The sequence below is a fragment of the Eublepharis macularius genome, chromosome 4, assembly GCF_028583425.1.
Source record: "Eublepharis macularius isolate TG4126 chromosome 4, MPM_Emac_v1.0, whole genome shotgun sequence".
NCBI classification, from domain to species: domain Eukaryota; kingdom Metazoa; phylum Chordata; class Lepidosauria; order Squamata; family Eublepharidae; genus Eublepharis; species Eublepharis macularius.
The window spans coordinates 124,667,467-124,692,292 of record NC_072793.1 but is presented as its reverse complement, the minus strand read 5'-3'; the positions used below and the strand labels follow the sequence as shown (position 1 = coordinate 124,692,292).

The 24,826-nt window shown below is 43.8% G+C and overlaps 1 protein-coding gene across 3 annotated transcripts in view; it reads left to right on the top strand.

Moving 5' to 3' along the window:
* Positions 1 to 10,999: 10,999 nt before the first annotated feature.
* Positions 11,000 to 24,826, top strand: part of SLC41A3 (solute carrier family 41 member 3) — a 63,721-nt gene continuing 49,894 nt past the window's right edge. Inside the window, exons 1-2 of one of the 3 annotated variants that reach the window (XM_054977846.1) lie at positions 11,000 to 11,147; positions 20,871 to 21,184. In XM_054977846.1, coding sequence (XP_054833821.1) covers positions 20,894 to 21,184 — 291 coding nt within the window. In that variant the 5' untranslated portion in view covers positions 11,000 to 11,147; positions 20,871 to 20,893. Of the gene's footprint in view, positions 11,148 to 17,102; positions 17,190 to 20,867; positions 21,185 to 24,826 lie in introns of those variants that run through there. The other 2 variants (XM_054977844.1, XM_054977845.1) reach the window with 2 other exon arrangements.

Below are 24,826 nucleotides of genomic sequence, written 5' to 3'. Positions count from 1 at the left end.
CTATTGTAAGCAGTCGGCCCAGCCCCCGCCATCTTTAATAGCCATTTAATATGGCTACTTGTGAATGATATTAAATGTCACCAGTTCCCTGGATTTAAAATGGCAATTTGGATTACAGCCAGGGGGATTCCAGCTAACAGTTGCTGAGTCCCACCCAGGAGACCCAGGCGTGAATGGAATGCGGCATGTAAATGCGGAGAGACCAGTGGTGATTAGTTTTGCAGTCTCTCCAGCCTCTAAAGGAATCCAGTGCAACAAAGGTCTCGCAGAGACACCACCACTCAGGGCTAATTTCCAGCGGGAACGTGCCAAAAGCCGTTCCAGCAGTTCCCCCAACAGTCAGGTGGCCCTGCCCTGATTTTTGGACATTTTGGACTGTTTAGGCCTCGATTGGGGCCCAAACAGCCCAGATTGGAGCTGAAATTGCTGGGATTGGGTCGGTGCCAGGCGCTGACTTGATCCCAGCTGTCTCAGCCCCAATCCAGACCAAAATGAGCCAAAAAGGGCCATTTTGGGCCCATTTCTGCTGGGATCGGGGCTGGAACGGCTGGGATTGGGTCAGTGCTGGGTGGGGGAAACCTCCCCTACCCAGCACTTACCCAGTCCGGGCTGTTTTGGCCCTGATCCAGGCTAAAACATGTCCAAAATGGTCATTTTGAGCCATTTTGGGCCCGTTTCAGCCTGGATTGGGGCCAAAACGGCCCTGATCGGGCCACTGCCAGGTGAGGGAACACTCCCCCATTTCGCAGCAGCTGAATCCCAGCTATTTCAGCCTGATCAAGGGGCATGGCATATGCTAATGATTTATGCTAATGAGTTCCTGCAGCTTTTTTTCTATGAAATGACCCCTGCCCCCACTTCCCACATTCCTTTCCCTCCTTCCATGATGAGATCTCCTGTCCATGATTGAGGAGAGTATCAACTAGCATTCATAAGTATTTATAATTAGCATTCATAAGTATTTATAATTCATTCCTGAGAAGGTACATTCCCCAACTAAATTCATCAACTTAGCTCCAGTGGACTTCATTAACAAACTGCCCTTTTGTGCAGAGCCAGGACAAGTTTTGCATTCTCTTTCACACACCCTGGCAGCTACCAATCAAGGTAATCAAACCCTTTGTTACTCCCAGGAACTGACCATTGGAGGTTTTGTTCTAACAGCTAGGTGGGCCATCCCACCTCAGGGCACATTTTACCCAATAAGAGTAGAGCCCTGGCCCCATTCAAATTGTGCATGCTTCCAGGACCCCTACATCCAGGATGCTGCTCCCTTAGAGTCTCTTCCCTAAGCCTCTCTCTCTCCGTACACGTTTACTGGATCCAAAGCGCTGTTCCCTTGAGATTTGCCCTAAGCCTCTGTCTCTCCTGGCCAAGAACGCTGGCTTTTGAAGCTGCCCTCTTCCCCTGTGGACTGGACTACTCTTCAGGATAGGTAGATATACTTTGCCCTCCCTCACTCTATTCCAACTTCTGCCTAGCTTCCTAGGACTCTCTCTGTGTGTAACCATTTTTACGATTTACCCTGTGTGTATGTGCATGCATTTTTCTCTTTCAATAAAGTATTGCTCTTTGAACTTTAAGCACCAGTCTTGTTTGCTGTAATTGGAAGGGACCCCATAAAAACTGATGAAAAAGATCCCGTAGTTACTGGCCTCTCGCATAGCTGTCTTCCTTGCTTGCTAATTCCACCCCACCCTTACTTGCAAAGAGATCAATTCAGGTAACACCATCACTGGCAATGAATTCCACAATTTAATTATTCATAAAGTGAAGTACTTCATTTTGTCCATTCTGAATCTATTCATTGAGTGCTCCTGAGTCAGAGTGTAATGGAGAACGGATAAAAAGTTCTCTCCATCCACTACCCTATGCATAATAGTATAAACTTCTGTGAGGTTCTTCCTTGCCTTTTTTCTAACCTGAAAAGTCCCAGACTCCTTAGCCTTTCCTCATAGGAAAGGAACTCCATCCCTGACCCCTCTGCAACTGCCTGATTCCTTGGATGGTACATACTTCCCTTTGTCTGCTTTAGAATGCTTTCTAAGGATGCCAAATGTCTGTCTGCAAGTGAGAATTTTAATGTATAAAATGTCAACTTTTTTCCTATCTTCCTAAAATTTAGCAGGAAGGATCCATTGGGTGAAAAACTACTGAGAATGATATCCCAAATGAATGGGAAACAAAGATTTACAGCTGAGTATATTTTGCCTTTAATTGCCTTAAAATCTGAGATCCTTTCTTCTATCTGCCTGTTGTTTGGCAGGGAGATTCCTTTGAGAAAATGGAGCAATCTCTAACAGTGAAATCCTAAGCAGAGCTACTCCCGTCTAGGCCCAAATCAATGGAGCTACTCCAATCTAGGCCCAAATCAATGGAGCTACTCCCGTCTAGGCCCAAATCAATGGAGCTACTCCCGTCTAGGCCCAAATCAATGGGCCTAGACTAGAGTAGCTCTGCTTAGGATTTCACTGTGAATGTTCTATCCCAAATGGCTCGGAAATGAAGAAATTACAGCCTAATTGTATGTTTCCCATTTCAATTAATGGAACCACAAGAATGAAAATGAACAAATGAATGAAATAATGAATGAAGAAAGCACAATTTAAAAGTCAAAATGAAACAGCCTGAAGTACTACAGTCAGCCTGAAGTCCTGAGAGGAAACAAAATCTAGCCAAAGGAGGACAACTTTGAATGGCATACACTTCTTTTTAGTCACAAGGTCTCTGTCCCATTGGGCTCTTGGATGCTGGAAAGATGATATGGTGGGCTGGTTGATGCTTGCCAGTTGGCCATCTCTGTTCCAGCGTTCTATAACTTATCTGAAGTGTTGACAGACTATTGTTCCCCTGAGGAGTTCATCCATTCCCCTCAGATGATCTGCAGGGAGGATTCCCAATCTGTTTACCATGCTGGGAGCAGGTGTGCACACCAATAAAATAAAATAAAAATGCAGTGTAAATTTCCTGCTACCAATTATATGGAAAATATCCATGATTTTTCCCTAAGTCAAGTTCACATGATCTAAAATGGTTTCCATGTGCTGTAGCTTTCATGTGTTATAATGGCCACATGTTTTAAAAATTAAACCAAATGGTTGCTGTAGTGTCATCCTTGGTTGGCGTAACAGAAAGCATAAATCATCTTAAGCTACACAATCACTCTGTGAATAGGGCTCTCCTTTATTTGTCATCTTTAAGCCTCAGTAATTTTACTAATTTGCAAAGTTTTGCAAGAATCTTGTTTACATCAGAAAATTGTTTAAATATTGTTTGGATCCGTGCAAGATGGCTTGTCCTTGAAGGCCTCAGAGAAAAAGCTGATGGGAAAATACCTCTGAAATGGATATGTTTTCTAGCGTAAGATACCTGATTCCATGCCATGCCCTGCCAGTACAAACTGGAATCTGCTGCCCTTTGGAATCTTTCCAGTTCATGAAGTGAGATCCTTTACACTGTATTACATGCGGAAAAACAACCACAGCATGATAAATAGGGGCTTTGGCAGTTCACCATGGAAAATGCCAGCTTTCCATAATGCTGGGCAAAAGGAGTTAATGCACACGTCATAAAGTAACATCTAATAAATTACAAGGGTGCTATACAGTGTAACAAAATACCGGTGATATTCTAATACATGTAGCTGTCTTTCTTAAGTTCTCATAAAATATTCTGTAATGTAAAGTTCTTTAAGGGACAACACTACTTGTAAATTTAAAATAAAGAATAAAGCAACACAGCGAACTGCTTAATGGTACCGTACTAGGCTTGCCATTCCCCTGCCCCGGCGGGGGATCCCTTGCTCCCACCTCCCCCCCCACCCTCACTTACCTGGCCAGCAGGGGGCGCACACCCCAGGGCACCCTCCGGTGGCGCAGGCACACCCCCGGTCAGCACAGTGTGCCACTGCACCCTACCATGGCACGCTCCCATGCCCCGCAACAGGCCCATTTCAGGCCGAATTGGGCCCATGTGGGAGCAATTCAGCCCTTTGGGGAGCGCGCTCATGCTCCCGGGCCACCCTTTGACCCATGTGATGACATCAAGTGACATCATCACACACGCCAGGAGCGCACGCGCTCACACAGAGAACTCTGAAGCCAGGGCAGGGGAAATGCTAGCATCCCAGTCTCCCACTGGGGGACTTAAGGGACCTGGTAACCCTATACCGTACTCTGTTTATACAGACACACACCACCATAGTCTAAAGCAAGTGTGCTCCTCTTGTTAAGCCAATCTGTGAAAGCTGGGGGTCACAAGCCTCCAACCCCCATGTAGCAGTAGTATGGCCAGGGCTTCTAGCAGTGGAATATCTGTGTCTTCCGTAAGGGAGGGTGCAGAAGAATGTAGATAAGTATGGTTCCAGTTAAGGAAGAAAAATCAGAAGTACTTGGAACAACGATGGCCAGTTTCTTTAGCCTGGGTGTGGACTGCATGTGCACCACTAATTAGCTATGCTGGGCCTCAGGGCTGATGCCAGGGTTTCTGGCGCCTGAGGCGAGATACCTACTTGCACCCCCCCCCCCCGCTAACCAATTTGATATTGTAGGCTTAAAAATGATGAATTTTAAATACATCTCAAAAATTATACCTTTTACAGCTTTTCCAGCCTGCTTTCAGTGTTGTTGGTGAATGGGATGGGCAGCGGCATAGCATGGTCGTAGGGCTCCCAGGGCAGGAGGTGGCGACTCTTGCCCTGTGTGCACACACAAAGTGTGTGCTTGTTTCGGCCCTGTGCGATGATGTCACTTGTGATATCATTGCGCAGGGCTGTCTCCCTCACCTGAGGCGGGCGGCAGCGGTGAAGGGGCAGGGAGGTAGCCTAGTTCCCGCTCGCTTCCCTGCTTGCTGCCGCGCTGCCTGGGCACCTGGCTCGCTGGGAGCTGAGCTGAGGCAGGTGGCAACGGCAAAAGGGTAGAGAGGCAAGTGGGGAGGCGGCCCAATACTTGGTCAGGGGGTCATTGGGGGCCGGCACGGCGCCTCGTTCAGAGTTCAGCGCTCGAAACAGGTGCTGGCACCACCTCCGTGGACCCGCCAGGCCTACAGCTACACCTGAATGTGAGCATCATTCCATAGACACACTAGTCCTCTATACTTGTGCGTTGACTCAATGTGCAGGAAGAGAGAGCAGGCACGAGCAAGCCTGCCATGCCCCCTGCTTCTGTGAAATCATGTGCATGGGTCAAACGTGTACAGGAAGTGCCCACACGTATGCTTCTTCCCTGTGATCAGGGATGCTGCTTTCCAAAAGATGTCAATCATAGGGAGGGAGTATACATGTGGATGCTTCCTTCATGAGTAGGTGCTGCGTTCACCAACTGGCAGTCATATGGAGGCCTGCTCACCCTCCCTGCATGTTCTGGCATTCAACTCACCTATGAGTACCGCCTAGGAATCAGTTAACTCTCCTCCCCACCCCTAGTACTTCAATGATTTTGTTTTCTTCTATTTCTTCTATTTATCTTGTAATTAGAAGACAATAATGGCAAAGCAGCAGAAGACTGGGGAAATTGTGGCTGAAAAATGATGAATATTTTCATGACTTAGGGACTGGGAGGAATATTTCTAAACCCCTAAAGAGCACTATTTTCAGCCCAAAAATTAGAACAGAAAAATTAACGTACCCCTCACAATGGGGTTGGTCCCGTTATCTCCTGTGGTGCCTCCCTCAGGTGCCAGAAAGCAGGACATCAAGCAATATTGGTAATTTCACTAATTATTTCATCTGCCTGCAATCCTCTTCTTCCTTGGTTATTTATTTTACACTCCATGATAATCACCACAAGTAGCTTACAACAATAAAGATTCAAGACAAAAGTATCTTCGGGACAGCTGGGTGTGTGGCTGGAAATCTCTGTCATGTGGGTTCTTGGAGTTAATGACATAGTGCGGGTTCTAGGCTCTTCCCTCCAAAGGAAGGAGGCAGAAGGAGATGAAGATGGGCTCTGGTTAGGTAAAGTTAAGAAACTATAAGTTTCCAAGTTAGCTTCCTGAGGTTCTAGACTCTCTGTAAGAAAATACAAATAATAATCTTGTGAAACATGTGGCAATTGACACATTCCTTTTCATTATCTGAAGGGAATGCACACATGCAATTTTGCATGTGTCTGTTCAAAACACTTGGAAAGGGTGATATATGCATCCTGTTTCCAAATACTGTAACTGAACACACATCAAATTTTATTCATGTACACCCTTTCAAATGTAACAGTGTGCATTTATTCTAGGTGCCTGTAATGATGATGACATGCAAAGTTAGAACTGGCTCTAAATGTAACATAACTGCTCCAGCTGAAGGAGAATAATGCCATTCTTTAATTTAGGAAGTAAGTACCAGAATAGAATTTAATGAAGCGAATGCACATTTGGAGCATTTTGCACAGCCATTCATCAATGTGTCATTAATATATACTAGCACAGTAGGTATATGTCTATTGAGACATGAAAGAGCTGCCTTCTTAATCCATAATGCAAACATCAGAGAAGTATCTCAGAAATAAAAGACAATTTTGTGCATGAGCTTGCTGCATCACACATATAAGCCAGACTGAAGAAAGTCCTATATACATACTAGAGATACAGTAGAACGGTTGTCTTCAGCCCATGGGTTGGAACCCTCCACTGGGTAACAGCAACCTACTTAATGGGTCGTAAGTCCCATAGATCCACCTTTTTGCTGCTTTTGGGAGGACCTGCTGTTAATACACATGCATAGAGTTGGATCCAGACTAAAATTTCCACTCATGCAAAGCACGCTGGAACAAAAGGTACCTCCCCGCCACCCCTACTGCAGCCCACTGATCTTCCTGAAATGGTACTCCCCTGGGACAGGTACCCTCAAGAAGCATCATCAGAAGCGACTTCCGGGATGAAGCAGTGAATTTATGGCAGCTGAGTTTTACGAGCTCTCTGCCGTGACCTTCCTGGTTCCTTGGGACTTGAGAATTCGGGGCCCCAAGTACCGCCCCACCCGGAGAGGGGAGGCAGGCTGGAACAAGGTGAAAGAGCTCAAGGGGTCTGGCAACCCCCGGGAAGCCTCTACACCGGTTCTGAAAGCAAGGACCAACGAAGAAGCCAATATGGCTACGAAGCTGCTAAAACAGAAAGTCTGACAAGCCAAAATGAACTTCAGCAAATAAAGCAGATTCCTAACAAGACAGATAAAAACAACTCGAAGACAGCTCAAGAGATTCCACAATGCTTTCCATCAAGTAAGGAGACTGTTTTATGGTTTTATGAGGACTAACCAGCCTGATTGCGAGGCAGCTGCCGGGGCAAAGCTGGGAGGAGGGAGAGACGGAGAGAGATTGTAAAGAGACTCTCTCAGCAGACGGCTGGAAAGCAATAAATCTTTGAACATAACAAAACCAAGCTTTTTACCACTTTGATGAGTTTGGACATAACACCTATAAGTAATTTGAAGAAGAAGTACTTTCTAAATTGCAAGAAATGTCTAAATTAATGACTGAACTATTAATTAAAGCAGATGGGACATTTGGAGTAGAAATGGATAAAAGTAAGACAAAAAATGACAATACAGAAGAAATCTCTAAAGAGACAGATCTAACTGAAAGAAAAATAGAGCGAAATGAGAAAAAATATAATCTACAAAATGGACGGTTGTACCAGTATGTCTTCTTGAAGATACAAGGCAGGAGCAAGAAAGGGGCGGAGCCACAAAGCAGACCTGCAAAGAGAGAACCTAGCATTCTACTACTGAAAGGGGAAAAAAGAGTGCAGCGGATTTTAAAGCAGAAACAAACAGAGAAGTAACAACATTTTTATCGACCCTCATCAGAATTGGCTGGAAGATAAGGAAATCCACTTTCAGCAGCGCAGATGGAATAAGGACTGGATGTACCATTTTACAGGAAGAAAGAAGAAAAAACAAGGATAAGACTCAAATTAGGATTTAATAATGCAGACCTAACCCCTTATCTCTATGCCTCCTTCCTTTTTTTTTCTTTTATAACACCATATATTCTGTATGTGTTCTGAAGAGACAAAAGGGAGGGGGGACTGATGGAATTATAGAGTTTTTTGCTTTCACTACTGTCCTCTTTTTTCCTTCTTATTTTGAAAGAAAGGAGGAGAAACACGGATTATGACCTAGATTTCCTCTATATGTTTAATGATATGCAATACAGATTTAATGGAAGTTTTAGAGGCTCTATATTATAGTAGATTTTGAATATCTACTGTCAAAGTGATAGTGATAATGTGATAACTGGGCCCTTGGAGCTTTTCAACTATTCTTAAATTATAGCACTTCTCTCCAGAATATAAATGAGTGGTTAAGCTAAACGAGTATCTGCTCTTCTCAACCTCACGATTATGAGAATCCAAGTAAACAAGTGCAGATGGTTAAGATAAAACAGATGCAGGAGCTACTCTTTCTAAAATGTAAAACTGTGCTTTACCCATATAGTTATGTGGCCATTCCAGCCTCATCAATATGAAAACACAAGCAAATAAGTTTGGCTGGAACAAAATAGAGGAAAGAGAGATTTCCTATAGAATATAAAATGGTCTTTAAACCAAATATTGATTTGGCCTCCCCACCCTTATTACTATGAAAACCAAAGTATACAAGTTTGGAAGGCTTGGCCAGAACAGATGTAAGAAAGAGGGAAAATTAGCACAAAAATGCTCCCTTTATATATTGATGTATACCATTGTTTTGCTAATATCTTTTGTTCTGCTATTTCCATCTCCTACTCCTGGAATGACTAAGGGATTAATATCTCTGGCTAAAATGCAAAAGATGGGAAATGTGATCTATCTATAATATACACAAAAGAAAAGATTATTAGAAATGACATAAGGAATAGAGTAAGTGGATTTAAAAGCATAGAAATTAAATAATGACTACAGAAAATAAAAGGGAAACTTGAAGGTATATGGGGCGTTAATTACTTATTTAGCAGCTTTTTGTATTTGGATTGATGGATATGTGTCTTGTATATGAATCTGCTAAACTGTTGGTGTCTTGTTGTAACCCTCCCCTGTCTACTAAAAACCCAATAAAACCTGATATAAAAAAAGAAGAAGAAGCATCAGAAGTTAACTAATGGTCTGCAGTAGGAAGAGAGAATTGGTAGAAATTACTCCACCCTTTCCGTTAACAGGAAATTTAGTCTGGATCCAACCCAAAGAGAGCAAGGATGCCATATATCCTCCCTCTCCTGAAACATCCACTGAGCAGAGCAGCAACAAAAAGAGTTTTTCAGCAGGGCGTGAAGCACTGACTGGTTCAGAGACTCTGGCTCCTCCTCCTTCCTGTTGTGCCATGTGACTTCCTACCACAAACTTGTCACATAGGGTTTCATGCTGCCACCTAGTGGTTTAAGGTTGGTTCCAGATCTGGAAAGGCAAAGACCACTAAACTAGAGGATAAACATGCACAAAGTGAGCACAACAGAAACTGGCCTATATCCAGCAATGGAAAACTTCAGTGCCCTTTTTACTGTCCCTCCACTGTAGTCCCCCTCACTATGTCCCTATGACCCCAAGAACAATGTGGGGGCTCAAAGAGTTGCTGCAGGATGAGGGAATCAGCACAAATTGCTGTCCCCCACTCCAAGAAAAGTTAAGGGCAATGAAGTTTTCTTAACTCCATTGTTGGATACAGGCAAATAGATCCTCAGAAAACCAAATCAGGAGTACACAATGAATCCACCACTAAGTGTACAATTTTTTTTACATTTACTCTTGAAGTGACTAAGTGCTTATACAAAGTGCTATATATTTTTTTGAAACCAGAATATAATTTCATCAAAATTACATAGAAAAATAAACATATATATACCAATAAATCAAAAAGAGTCCAGTAGCACCTTTAAGACTAACCAACTTTATTGTAGCATAAGCTTATGCTACAATAGAGTTGGTTAGTCTTAAAGGTGCTACTGGACTCTTTTTGATTTTGCTACTACAGACTAACACGGCTAACTCCTCTAGATCTATACCAATAAATAGCATCCATTCACAAATACAAACAGCTGATAACTCACGTGACATACAAAATACAAAAATACAATCTATACAACCGACTGCAAATTTGTATCTTCAGAGAAACAGTCTTTAAAATCTCTTCTAACTCAGTCAGCAAGAAGCTCCATGGAAGATGCAACAAAGCAGGTAAGTTGTAACAAGGTAAAGTGAATTCAATGAGTCTGTTTATTCTCTTTGTAGAAAGCAGCATGGATGGGGGAAGGAGTCCAAGCCCATCTGGGCCCTGCCCAAACTGGGGCCTGCACCACATGATGCCACTCCTAAGGAATGAATGAGAATGATCAAGAATAACATAAATTGAAGTGTGGATAGGTTCCTTACCCCTGAGGAAGTCGTTGACAAAAGCTGAGACACACAAGCCAGCCCCAGTGATTAAAAATCACCCATAGGAATCCAATTGGTTGTTCAGTAGGTTCAGTACTCTGTTATCATAAGCAAACACCAAAGGGAGACTGCTTTCCTATCCACGGATTAGTAACTCACTAACTTAAAAACTGAAAAAGTATTAGCTGCTAAACTGTTAATTAAATCCAAATGGAAGGAACCTGTGAAGCAGCAAGACATGACTGCTATATATACACTTTTAGCTACAGACCAGAACTGGGACTCCCCATCTATTTCTCAAGGCACTTCCTACCTGCTTTCTTGAAGATCATTTGAAAAATGATAAGGCATAACAACTGAAAACCGCTTTGACGTGGTCACTATTTTAAACAAGGACAACACTCTTTTCTCTCCACCCATCTACACTTGTTCTCATAGCAACTCATGCAACCAAGATGGAGCTATGCACAACTGTTCGGATCCAGTAATTCCTCTGACAGAAAAAAAGAGTTTCTTGTGACAGACCACTCAATGAGGAGCATCACTTTTGAAAATGCTCAGTTATGCCAAGTGAGCTGAAATTTAAGCCTAGCTGGTTTAGCAATGACTCCCCAAAAAGATGTATGACTCCAGGACGCAGCAGCTGCAGGGTTGAGTTACCGCCACTCGTAAAGCCTTGCAGCCCTTTTGCAGCAGTTCATTTCAAGCCCAAATCTTTCGGAACCATGTAAAGAATCATTTAGCCATTCAGGTTTCCACCTAAGAACTTTGCTTCCTGAAGCAGACTTCTCTAGAGAACAATTATTGAGGTAATGGTTTTAAATCATGAAATATCTAAAGAATGTACAAGGCATGACTCCAATTTTTTTTTGCATGTGCATGTGACAGAATGGTTTTTCTTATGCTCAGAAGTTGTGAATAGTATTTTAAAATATCAGTGAGCATGGGAAATGGGGCAAAATGCACTTTCAAACCAAAGGGGTTAACAAAAATCAGTTAGTATCTAAATTGTCCATGATCTAATTTTGTTGTAGAAATTATACCATGTTTTTTCCCATTTCTAATTATAGTTCCCCTCACTCAGAAGATAGCTATAGGTTTTCCTGTGGGTAACTGTAGCAGAATCCTAGAATTTTGAGTTTTAAAATACTATTACGTTGGTGCTCTTTTCCAAAGCCACATCTGTCTGAATATTTTCTACTGTATATTTTTAACAACCTATGAAATCTCATCTTATATTTTGAACAGACAGTGGGCCCTGTTCAGACTGTAAGAACTGAACTGAAACTTGAACTGTTTTTAAAAAAAACTATCATGTGTCTTTTAAAAATTGGATGTGGTACTAGCCACAGGGGAGGGGAGGAGTGTTGAAAAGATCTACTGGTGCAAGAAAACAGTGTACTTGTACAAACTGGATGCATCTGATTATACACATCCAAACAAGTCACTGAAGAACTGCCTCCCTACTAATGATCAGCAAGCAAAAACAGAGACAAATCAGTGGTAACTGAGTATGCCTATCCCTTATTTGTCTTCCATTTTATAAACTCATAGAAGACAATATGGGCATTTTCATTTTAATCCTTTCCCCCCACTGCTGCCACAATGCTATGTAAAGTGATGTTGTAACAACAGGGCTTTTTTTCTGGGGAAAGTGGTGGAACTCAGTGGTAGAACTCAGGACTGCACAATGATGTCACTTTGGATCAGCTGGAACAAGGGGGGAGTTTTTTAAAGTTTAAATCGCCTCAGCAAAAATGGTCACATGGTCAGCGGCCCCGCCTCCTGATCTCCAGACAGAGGGGAGTTTAGATTGCCCTCCGTACTGCTCCAGCAGCACGGCGGGCAATTTAAACTCCCCTATGTCTGGAGATCAGGAGGCGGGGCCACCTGCTGTGTGACCATTTTCAAGAGGTGCCAGAACTCCGTTCCACTGCGTTCCAGCTGAAAAAAAAGCCCTGGGTAACAAACGTTTTAAGTAAATGTACAGCCACCAGCACCTTAAAATGGCAACAGCAGCAGAAACAATAAGCAAAAGCCACCAAGGAAGCAAAAGCCACCAAGGAAGTGTAAATAGCAAGATAGGTGCCAGGTAACCGGTTCGGGAAGGGAGTCTGGTTAATATGGGAGCAGTCTTACCCAAGTTGCAGGCTGCTTAGGGTCTTAACCAGCACTTTGAACCATGCTTAGAACAAATGGGTAGCAAGCAAAGTACTGGTGGGATGTAATATGCAGTTCCAAGCAGAGCTAAATCCTCCTAAGTCCACTGAAGACATTGGTAATAGCTGTATTTAGACTTCCACAGGTGACTTCCATGCCAACCAATCTAGTTGTTTTCTGCTGTTTTAGTTTCCAAACGGCCTTCACAGGCAACCCTGTGCAATAGTCTAACCTGGATTATGAATAATTGTGGCCAGATCCTGCTTTTCCAGGAAGGGAGCTGGCATACCAACTGAATTTGGCTAAAGGTGCTGAGATTCTGTGCATTTGCAGGGCCACCTTTAGCATCCCCAGCATAGGAAACCAATTCTTTAAGGAGATCTCTGTCCTGACTAGAACAGGCCTGATTTTCAATCCAGATGGAAATACAAGTTATTAATAAAGAGAATACAAGTTATTAATAAAGTGGAAGTGTGTGGTCAAATAGGTTTTCTCCAAAAATACACAATTCCTTTTTGCTTTTCTCTTGATACATGTCCTTTATAAAAGAAAGGCAAAAAAGCCCAGACTAGCACAAATGGAACACAATACTAACAATTCAGAAAAGCTGGCATTTACCTCTATTACTGTTAAATGTATTAATCCCATAAGATCTATAGCACAGGATTTATTTGGCAATTCCCTCCTCCTCCACTTTTGAGCCAAAAACTCCAAGGAAGTAAATGTGAAAAATTAGAAAAGATAGGCTGTTGTTTCAAAATCTGTACACAAGTTCAACAAAAGCAGATCACAAACCGATGCTGTAGTCCAGATTTTTCCAGATCTTACAGTTACGTTATGAACAATAAATTATACATTTGGCAGACTATTCTATGCTGGCTAGCAACCACTATTTCAAGATCTTGTAAATATAGCTCCCAAATGTGTACTGGTCAATTTAAACGACACACACAAATCTAGTGAGTTTGCCCAGAAGTTCTGGAAATAATGTAACTCTTTGAGAGCCCATGTTCAGTGGCCAGATGCCTAGATTTGCAGCTGTTGACTCACTGAAGAGTTTGGGGGAAATAATTTTGGTTATTTCCCATTCAATCAGTTTGCAACAGTTACCCACTCATGACTGAGCTGTTACCTTTGTTCACTACAGAGTTTATGCTGCTGGTTCAAGGATATTGCATTTCCCCAGCACTATGTCCACAACATGGAGCCACTAGAAAAATGGGATTCCCAGATGTCCCTTGTTATTTGTAAATGCTCGGCAAAATATTTGCACAATTGTTGTAGCCTCTTATTGGATATTACCAGTTATACCATTTGCTGCAAGTGACATAACTGTCTCATATAATTTAATGATTGTGAGATTTTTTTTTAGTAACTTAAAACACAGGGACACTAATTCCTCACTCGTTAAAATGACAAACATAACAATTACCATCCTTCTGTCATTTCTACTTTATTGTTCAGTACTTTGAAGGTTGTGCAGTCCCATTCTCCAGTGCCAGAGCACATATACCCATTTCCCTATTCCCGATGTTAACAAGCAGTGGTACAGTTAACCTTCGGGCTGCCACCAGAAGAGCTCTATCATTAATAAAGGGTAGAAGAATCTCATCTGTCAGCCTCAGGTGTCATCCATTAAACGGTATCACGTACTCCTTCACAAGGTTTTTGCACAGATGAGACTAGGGTTCTGAAATTCTGGTTGGCCTCTGTGGGAAAGAGGATGCTGGTTTAGACTGCTCTAACTTGTTGTGCTGTGGTGGGGCTCTTCTCAAATTTTGCTTACCCTTTATGATAGGGTGATTATAAATTCACATAATTTGGAAGATAGGCTTAATGCTTTATACCTATGTCTTTGCCAGAAAAAATTTACTAATAACAGACACTTGAAGTTGAAACGAACATACTACCGTTGCCCATGCTTTAAGGGACTTAAGTTTGGCATGAATTAAATGGCAGATTTGCATGACATTAGTTTGTGCCCCTGAATCAGTATCATAGGGTAAAACTGGAAGTGTGCTTGGGAAAGGTGAGAACTCCTACCTCAGAGTATGAAGCCATTTATTAGACTTCACAGTCCTCAGTGGCTCCATCAGATATATGAAAGGATGGAAGACCAACATGGGCAGAAGATTCCAGCATGAGTGGACTGCAGGGATTACATGGGCAGAATGAACACCTGATTGAGAAGAGGATGTAGCTCAGTGGTAGAGCATTTGCTCTGCATGGAAAAGGTCCCAGGTTCAATCTCTGGCATCTTTAGGTTTGGTGTTTTTTTAAGTATCAGGAGGTAAGTGGTATGAAAGGACTCAAGAGACCCTGCTTGTCCAGTTAGAAAAGACAAATGAGGGGGTGAAGGTTCCTTTTCTCCCCAAAAGGATGTTCCTTATTTCAAAGGAATCTGGCAGAGAAAATAATGCACTTCCCTTACTTCTGTACATCATGCCTGCAGCAGAGCTGAACAAACTCTGGTTTAAACAGCAGGGCTGTAAAATCCTGGTTGGCTACTGCGGGAAATGGGATGCGGGCCTAGCCAGATCTAGCTAGTTCTGCTCTTGCTGGTCTCTTACTCTGGTCTGAAATTTGTTCTTTGTTAAAATTCTGATTCAGCAGCCTTATACTGGGGCAGCTCTTTAATGGTTGTAGAAAGTGCCATCAAGTTGTAGATTACTTGTGGTGGTGATCCCTGCTGGGGTTTCCAAGACAAGAGATATTCAGAGGTCGTTTGCCATGACCCTGGTCTTCATTGATGGTCTCCCATCCAATTTTTAACCAAGGGCAGTCCTGCTTAACTTCTGAGACTTGACAAGATCAAGCTTGCCTAGGCTATCCCGGGCCAGATTCTGGGGCCATAAACCAGTCCTGGCATGTGTTAAGTAATTAATCAAAACAACATTCAATTTATATCCCCCTACAGGACAACTTAATGCCCACTCAAAGTAGTTTACAAAGTATGACATTATTATCCCCACAACAAACACCCTGTGAGGTGGGTGGAGCTGAGAGAGCTCTGGAAGAGCTGTGGCTGACTGAAGGTCACCCAGCTGGCTTCAAGTGGAGGAGTGAGGAATCAAACTTGGTTCTCCAGATTATAGTCCCGCTGCTCTTAACCGTTACACCAAACTGTCAAACATATGAAGATTACTTTTCTTTATAGCACAAGTTTGTGATCACGAACACACACACAGAGGATTAAAGCTTTCAGGTCAAAGGGTGTGAGAGGACCAGCAATTTGTTGCAGTGTCTCAGTATGGCTCAGTGAGAACCAGCATAGTGTACTCATTACAATGTCAGACTAGGATTTGGGAGAATCATGTACCATTAAGTTGCAAATGACTCATGGTGACCCCCAACCAGGAGGCATTCAAGAGAAGAGATGAGCAGAGGTGCTTTGCCATTGCCTTCCCCTGTGCAGTGACTTGTTTTCCTCCGCGGTCTCCTATCCAATATTGACTGTTGGTTCCCAAATTCTGACAAGCTTGGGCTAAACAGGGCTATCTGGGCTGATAGAATTTGAAGGACATGGGTTTAAATCCCTCTTCAGGCAGGAATCTCACTGGGTCACTTTGGGGCAGGCACTCATAGCTTAACCTACCTCATAGGATTGTTGTGAGGATAATGGGAGGAAGGGGCCAAATATGTTACCTTGAGCTCCTGCGAAGAGATAAAAATGTAATGTGCATATCTCTTGACAAAAAATGAAAATGTTCTGTAAATAAGAACATGGGTGCTGCCACAGAAGCAGTGTGTTACCATCACCACCACACCTGCTATATTTGCTAGTCCCAGTCTCTCATTCCCAAAGGGAATATTCTGTCATTCAAAACTTCCTCTCCACTCATCTTACTTTAAAAATGGCACTTTCTTCCATATGTAATGTTTCCCAGTATTTGCCACAGGTTTTCCCATTATTTCTAGATGTGGCATGCGCAGGACATAAGTTTGGGTTGCCAACTCCAGGTTGGGAAATTCCTGGCGATTTGGGAGTGGAGCTTGAGGAGTCAGGGGTTGGTGACAGGGCAGGGGGCTCAGTAGGGTATAATGTCGCAGAGTTCACCCTCCGTTTTCTTCCAGGGTAACAAATCTCTAAATTCTGGAGATCAGTTGTAATTCTGGCCCCACGTGCAGATTGTCAGCCCTATCTTAAATTGCACAACGATTATTTTCAGACCTTCTTTTCAGTGAGCATGTGGCAAGTGCCCCCGTTGAGCACCCTCCTACTTTTTGGATTGAAGTTAGTCTTTCGGGCAGTACAGCGCCCAAGGGCCTGTTTTGGCCCCCCGCGGAAATTGCTAGGTGGACTCAGAAACGGCGTCTCTGAAACCTTTGCAGGCAACTTTCCCAAGGCTAGGGCAGGCTCCCTGTCGAAAAGGCGAGGCGGGGGGCACCCTCCAGGCCGTTGCCGCGCGTCCCTCTCGCTTCGCACCCGCTTGTCTCTTCGGGCCGAGGTTTCCTTTCTCCCCCTTCTGCTCGGGCCGCTTCCTTTTTCCGCTTTGCAAAACGAAGCTGACTCCAGGCTGCAGCGGCAGGACAAGAAGGGCGGACCGTGACAACAGACGCGCTGAAAACAGTTCGGGGAGGCCACGCCCCTGTCATTTGCATGTCTTTTGCATGCGCCCCAGGTGCGTACGATGCCCTTCTCTGGTCCAAGGGGGCGATAAAGGCCCGGCGAAGAAAGACAAAGGCGCTGGGTAAGTGCGCGAGGCACGGAAGGGGTGTGGCTCTCTAGGATTTTCGCAAGAACTGAATGAGCGAGGGAGTTGTATCCTTGGCCATTGTCTGTTGTTTTACTACTGTTTTTTCCTCTTCCCCTGTTTTTCTTGCACTCGTCGTAACCCAGATGGGGTTTTCCTATACAGATGTTTACTAAATTACAAGGTCTCGTTTTGCTAGTATTAGGATTAATGATTCTAGGTGGGTAGCCGTAGCAGGCTGCAAAATGAAACAGGAGTCCATTAGTTCAGAATACGCTTCGCTTTTACTAACAGAGCTCATTTCATCAGGTGCGTGAAGTGTGCATCCATTAGGCTGATGCGTTTATATTTGCTCGGAAGGGGGTGGGACTGGTCACAAAGAGGCCAGTTTGAAACAAGATCCAGTCAAAAGGCTGATCAAAATGATGGACGCTCTTTGCATCTGATGAAGTGAGCTCTGAATCAGGGCAGTTTAAACTGGAGTAAACCCTATAAGCTTTCACTGTTGAAGTGAGCTGCAGTCTACAAAATATTATGCCATAATTAATGTATTAATCTTTAGGGGACCACAGGCTCTTTGTTTTTATTTTGCTGTGAGAGACTACTGGAACATTCACAGGGGTCAGTTATATATGTCGTCACTTCATAGACGAGGTTAGGAACCAGCATTGTTAGATATTTGTGGGATATGTTTTGCTTAATTATTACACTGGTTTCCCCAGAACCACTAGGCCTCATTATGTAGGCCCAGGCTCATAACAGTTTTTAAACTAGGAGGCTCCAATTAGTGCAAAATGCTGCAGCTCGATTGTTACCAGGAGCAAGCAGGAACATGAACATCACTCCCATCCTATGGTAGCTCCACTGGCTACAGATCATTTACCATGTTCAGTTCAAAGTATTTGTTATTACATACAAAGTTCTTCATGGCTTTAGTCCGGCATACCTATGGGACCGCCTCCCTTCCTATGTTCCTCCATGGCAGCTTCGCTCATCGGAACAGGGTCTCCTGCAGTTACCAGGCTGCACACAGGTGAAGTCAGCAGCAGCCTGTATACAGGCTTTCTCTGTGGTGGCCCCTATCCTGTGGAATGACCTGCCTGAGGAAGTCAGAAGAGCCCCTACTCTCCTGGCTTTCCATAAGTGATGCAAAACTGAACTATTCAAAACGGCTTTTTACTCAAATGGGAGGGCTGCATTGTAGGGATGGGGTCTCAGGTGCTTCACTAACAAGATGGGGATCATAGACTTCATCACCATTTTTGCCTCATATATTATCTGCTGCTTTAAATATGTACAACCATCGCTCCATGCTGTCTAATGTTAGTCCTAGAATTGATTATGTTTTGCTTCAGTATCTCCACTATGTCTTGGATCCTTGCTAATGCTATGTCTTTAAACTTGTGTATGTTTACTTTATGGTATTGTATTGCAATGTACTTACTTGATACTGATTGTATTAACCTCATACTGTGTAATCCGCCTTGAGTGTCAGTGAGAAAGGCGGACTATAAATGACGTAAATAAATCAATAAAAATAAATAAATAAACCAGAAAGTATTCAGTCCGGGCTGCACATAAGTGTGGGGAGGAGGGAGGAAATATGTAAATATGGGAGTAGATCAACCTTTTTTGTCACAAACACAGTACAGTGGCATTTGATTGTAGCCACTGCCCAGAAGGAGATTTATAAAATTACAAGTGGGGGACCTGTAAGGACTTGTGGGGGGAATCTCATTTTCCCCTTCAGGATTCACCTTTCCTCCTCTCCTGCCCAGCAGCCTCTCTCCTGTACCCCAGTTGGGTGGTGCTGGCTGAACTGGGCTCAGTTGTGTGGTAGGGATCTGGCAAGGACTTGTGGGGGGTACTTCACTTTTCCCTGTATCCCAGGGTTGCCAGGAGATCAGGAGGGTGGGGTCTGCAGAGGTGCAACACTTACCTTTGTATCTCTACTGTGTGAACCTCCGTGCTCTGCTGCAATGTGACATTATTTTATGGGCCGATTCTTAAGGAATTTGCTCTGGTGCGAAGTGCGCTTGCACTCCTGCTCCCCATGTGATGACATCACTTCTGAAAGTGATGTCATCATGGCCAGGTGCAGAGGTGTGTGTGGCTGTTTGCCTGGGATGCTTGCCAGTGGCAGGTGATTGCTGGGTGGCTTGCAACTGTCAGGAGTTTGCCAACCCAACTGTATCCCTTTCCCCACACTATTTCTTCTTTCCCTCCTCCCAGCGGCCTCCATATACTAATTTTTCCTACATCCTTCTGTCCTTCAAACCCACTAAACAACTCACCTTTTATCAACCCCCATCTTCATCTATATTTATTAATTTACCACATTTACATACTGTTTTTCTCCACAATGGGGGCCTAAAGCAGCTTATGTTATTCTCCTTGCCTCCAATTATCCTAACAACCACCCTGAGAAGTAGGTTATGCTTGAGTGACTGGATAAAAGTCATCCAGTGAACTTCCACAGTAGAGTTGTGATTCGAACCTGGGTCTCCCAGATCCTAGTCTGAAATTCTAACCACTACACTACACTGGCTTTTGTTGGGGGTGGGCTGGGGGGCTGCTGTTGAACAGTAGCAAGCAGGCAGACTTGAGTAAGTCATGCAAGTCGTATGGTATCAAGTTGGGCAGTGGTTGCTGCTGGCCCTGGCCCTAATAAGTCTTCCCTCAAAGGCCAAAACAGCCCTAGAAAGGGCCCTGCCTTTTACTGAGAGAAACCAAGCCTGGAATACTGGCTGTTACGGTTGCCAAGCAACAGCCACTGAGGGCATCTGGTTAAAGTTATAGTTGCTCTTCTTAACATTTTTGGGTTTTTGAAATCCCCCAATGTGTTCTGTTTTGTTTTTTTAGATTTCGGATTTTTCTGCAAACTTGGGGCATTTTTCAGGTGTTTATGAAGATTTGATTTGTTTGTTCATAGCTCCAGTCTCCAGATTTAAATATCTGCAGATCAGGGCTACTTGGCTATTAGTATATAACATGCAAGGGATGGAGAAAGTGGATAGAATTTTTTCTTCCTCTCGTATATATTAAAACTTAGAGGCACCCAACAAAGTTGATGGGCAATTCAGATCCAACAAAAGGATGCACTTTACCCAATGATTCACTGCCCATGAATGTAGTGATACTACTAACATAGGTGGTTTTAAAAGGGGTTTAGACAGATTCGTAGAGAGTAAATCCATCAATAGCTACAAGGTATGCTGAAATAAAGGGAACCTCCACATTGAGAGGCAGTAAATCTCTGAACAGCAGTTTTAGAGTGTAACATCAATTACCTCTGTGCCTTGTTTCTTGGCCCTCCATGGCAAGTAGTTTATTTATTTAGAAACTTATACTCCACTTTTTCCATCCCCAAACCACTTAGAACATTGTTCTTCCCTCTTCAGTTTTATGCGCACAACAACCCTGTGGGTAGATTAGGCTGAGTGATTGACTGCCCCAAAGTCATCCAGCAAGCTCTCATGGCAGTGTGGAATTCCAGCTTGGTTTCCCAGTCCCATTCTAACTACTACACAACACTGCTTCTCTGGCAGAGGGTAGCCACTATGAGAAACAGAGAGCTAATCTAGGTTGGCTACTGGTATGATGCAGCAGGGCACTGAGACATTTCATTCTCTTCCTGTCTCTCTCTGATATGTTTCTCATCTCACCCTTACCCAGAAGGACTCCTGAGCTAAACAGCCAACATGAAAGGTGAAGAAACTCGGCAGCGGAGGAAGGAAGGCCGGACTAGAAATGGAGAGCGGTCCAAGCACAGAGCAAAGACCAAGAGTAAACACAAAGAAAGCAAACTTGGCACCCAGGGAACAGAGGATGGCCCTTTGCTCCTGCCTCCAAAGCAGCCGGCTGAGGCAAAAGTGGCTATGGCAAAGCTGCAGGAGGAATCTGCCCTTGCCATTGGCCTACAGGTGCTGCTGCCTTACTTGTTGGCTGGCATAGGCATGGTCCTTGCGGGGATGGTCTTGGATTATGTGCAGGTAGGAAGAACAGAAAGTTCTGTGTATTTGCTTCAGTATGTTCACTTATTACAGAATAGGCTCTGCTAGCTTTCTCTTCCAGGCATCCACAGGCTAAGACAGATAAATTGTATTTTAATCAATGTTGTACTTCGCCCTGAGCCCGCTTGCAGGGAAGGCGGGTTAACATTTTTAAATAAAATAAATAAACAACAAGACCTCATCTTGTTTTGGGCAGTAATTTCCGTCTCCTTTGGTTAGATTAATCTCAGCAGTATCTGTAGAATGTCTGCCCTTATGAATTCTTTGTTCTGCGGGGAGACTGCATGTTATGTGTTATTCTGTGATTATTTTTTCAGACTTTTTTTTTCTCCTAAGCTTTTAGATTTTAAAAAAACCCCACTGGAATAAGTTTTTTCTAATAGGTTACTTTTTCAGCATTATTGCAATCCTCTCCCCCCACTGTTTGATTTACTTAACCAGTAAGGTCAGGTTGTCCCTTATGTATCTGATAGTCTGACACTAAAAGCTTTATTTTGTTTTCTAACAACTTTCACTGAGCTGGAGCTATTTCTCACTGCCAGGAACCTTGTGTTGCTCTTCAGGATGAAGGAGATCAGTTTAGGAGGGCTTTCTAATCTAATGGAACCTAATTCAGAATTGCATCATGTTCTTAACTCATTTTATTGTGCTGGATATTGAAGACGACACCGTCTGTATGGTTAGGAATCCTGTATATGGTTGCACATACAGTGGTCACTTCCACACGTTCCTTTTTTTTGAACTTTCTCTGTCCTGAAGCCGAGTCTTTCCAACCTGCTTTCATAACTCACCTTCCATATGCAGCATCCTTGTGCGTTTCTTGTGTGTGTTCGTAGTGGAAGGAAAAAAGGTCCCCAAACAGAAAGCGCGTTCTTTCTGCACCTCGTCACAAATGACGTTGGTGCAGTCCTGCCCAACTTTCCTTTTTTTTTTTTTTGAGTGCATGCAGGATTGTGCTATATTGGTGTCCTGTCTTTCAGTTTCTGTAGAAACTGGGCATGCGTAGTACTCTGTTCTCTACCGTTGATTTCCCAAAGTTTTAAATGCAAAGTGTTTAATGAGTATGCAAACAGTAGAGTAGCGCAATCGCACGATTTCATATCCTACTATATAAAAGGCAAACCATGTTCCCTAGCACTCACACCTTATCCCCGCGGAGGTGCAGTATGCAGGGATAAGAAGCAAGTGGGGGCAAAACGAGAGCTCAGCACAGGATGCGGGAAGACTCAGTGTGGCGGCCAGGCCCTCCCAATGTCCCATGGCAATTTGTGGGAGGGCACTTCAGAAGCGTGAAAAGCCTCCAGATGCATTGATATTTTAGATAACCACGTGAAAAAAGCGGCATCAAAAATGAAAATGGAACAAAACAAGTTTCACAAAAAACGCTCAGAACTTGGAATCATGACGACCTGCTTGCGCAGGGGAAACGAAGACGTATGTAGTGAGTGAGATAACCCGCCAAAGTTCTGTTAGCAGGCCATCTCATTAAGGACGTGTGGAAGCGACCTCTGTCTATTAATAATCAGGTGCTGGATTTTGAATGTAGGCCCCTTTCAGACCAACTAAGCCAGTGATGCTGAGTTAGCCTCTGCTCTGAGTACCCAACATTCAACAGATAGATGTTTTAGTTATTCAAAGTGTATGAGAATGCACACTTTTTGGTATTTCTGTTGACTTTAGTTCTCACTTTGTTAACGTGGTTGGCAGTCTAGCACACCCAGACCTTTGTGTAAATGCCTTCCTTTATGTTACATGCCATCAAGTCACTTCTGACTTTTGACGACTCTGTGAATTAACGACAGTATATATTATAAATCTGGTGGAGTAAATTGCAGCCTGCTGAACTTCACACCTCATTAAATATCTGTTTACAATCTTTACATTGTAGGTTCATTATTGAAGCCCACTAAGTCAGCTAAGTCAGTGAAGATGGAGGTCCTGCAGTTGGGACGGGGGCTGCCAGATGTTGGGATCCAGCTCCCTGCCCTGGATGGGACACCACTGGCAACTTTGCCAGTGGTAAAGAGTCTGGGTGTGCTCCTGGATGCCTCCCTATCGATGGAGGCCCAGGTCACGGCAGTTGCCAAGTCTGCATTTTTCCATCTTCGTCAGATCAGGCAACTTGCCCCCCTACCTGACACCCCAGGACCTGGCTACAGTGATCCATGCAACGGTCACCTCCAGGCTAGATTACTGTAACTCACTCTACGCTGGGCTACCCCTGGGCCTGATCCGGAAACTACAACTGGTCCAGAATGCGGCGGCACGGGTCCTGACTGGTACCTTACCAGTCACACATCACACCTGTCCTGCGCCAGCTGCACTGGCTTCCGGTTGAATTCCGAATCAGGTTCAAAGTGTTGGTTCTTACCTTTAAAGCCCTGAGTGGGTTGGGACCGGCATATCTTCGGGACCGCCTCTCCCTGTACGTTCCCCGGAGATCGCTCCGATCAGCGAATAAATATTTACTTGTGGTCCCCGGCCCTAAGGAAGCCCGCCTCGCTTCAACCAGGGCCAGGGCCTTTTCAGTCCTGGCCCCAGCCTGGTGGAACGCTCTGTCAATGGAAACCCGGGCCCAGCGGGACATATTATCGTTCCACCGGGCCTGTAAGACAGAGCTGTTCCGCCAGGCGTTCGGTGATTGAAGGGGGCGGTGCCATGTCGGCCTCCCACCTTTGGGGTGGGGGAGGGTTCTCCCCACCACTGCACCTTGTTAATTTGTTTTATTATTTGTATATTGATTTTAGTTTTTATCGATTTTAACTGTTCACCGCCCAGAGCCCCTGGGGATGGGCGGTATATAAATTGAAAAAATAAATAAAATAAAATAAATAGTCATTGGGACCCCATCCCCACAAACTAGTGATGTGCTTTCTGACATCATTCCCTCCTGAGGCCAGCAATACTCATGTATTAACATTGGGATTCCTGGTCAATTCCAGCATCTGTTGAGCACTCCCACATATGAAGCAGCCCTTCCTACAGGAAAGGTGCTCTTGGAGGCAATCTTATCAGCCATTTACATATCCAGAACCCCAGAGGCATTTTCAAGATTGGCAATAATAATAGACCTAATGCTGAAAAGGATATGCAAGTCAAACAATCAGAGCAAAATCTCATCAGCCTTCCCAGACCAAGTCATCAAGCCCACTCAGCACCACAGCCCCCCCCCCCTTTCCTGGTTAAGTATAACTGTCCGGACCCCTGTAATATTCTTCAAATCTTCCCACCTGTATCTAACAGCAGTTCATTTTAAACCATCAAGTAAAATTCAGACTTTTTCCCACAGTCCAATCCAACTGGTAAGGAAATAGAACAAAATCAACTTTATTAGAAAAATACAACACGAAAATTAAGATGGCAAGAAACGGCATGAATGCCAACTGCAATACACACACACACAGCTGATATGAAATTGAAACCTCAGCTGTGTCCTAACATAATATACCTGAATTCTGGAAAGGGATTGCAAAGGAGATAAAAAGGAAGACAGAAATCATATGAGCCCAATCTGGAGGAGGTGTCCAAGAGGGTCCAGTGGGCAGATGAAGAATGTATAATGATGCTGTGAAGGGTGATTCCAGATGGTGATTGCGGGTTCAAAGGTTGAAAAGGGAAAAC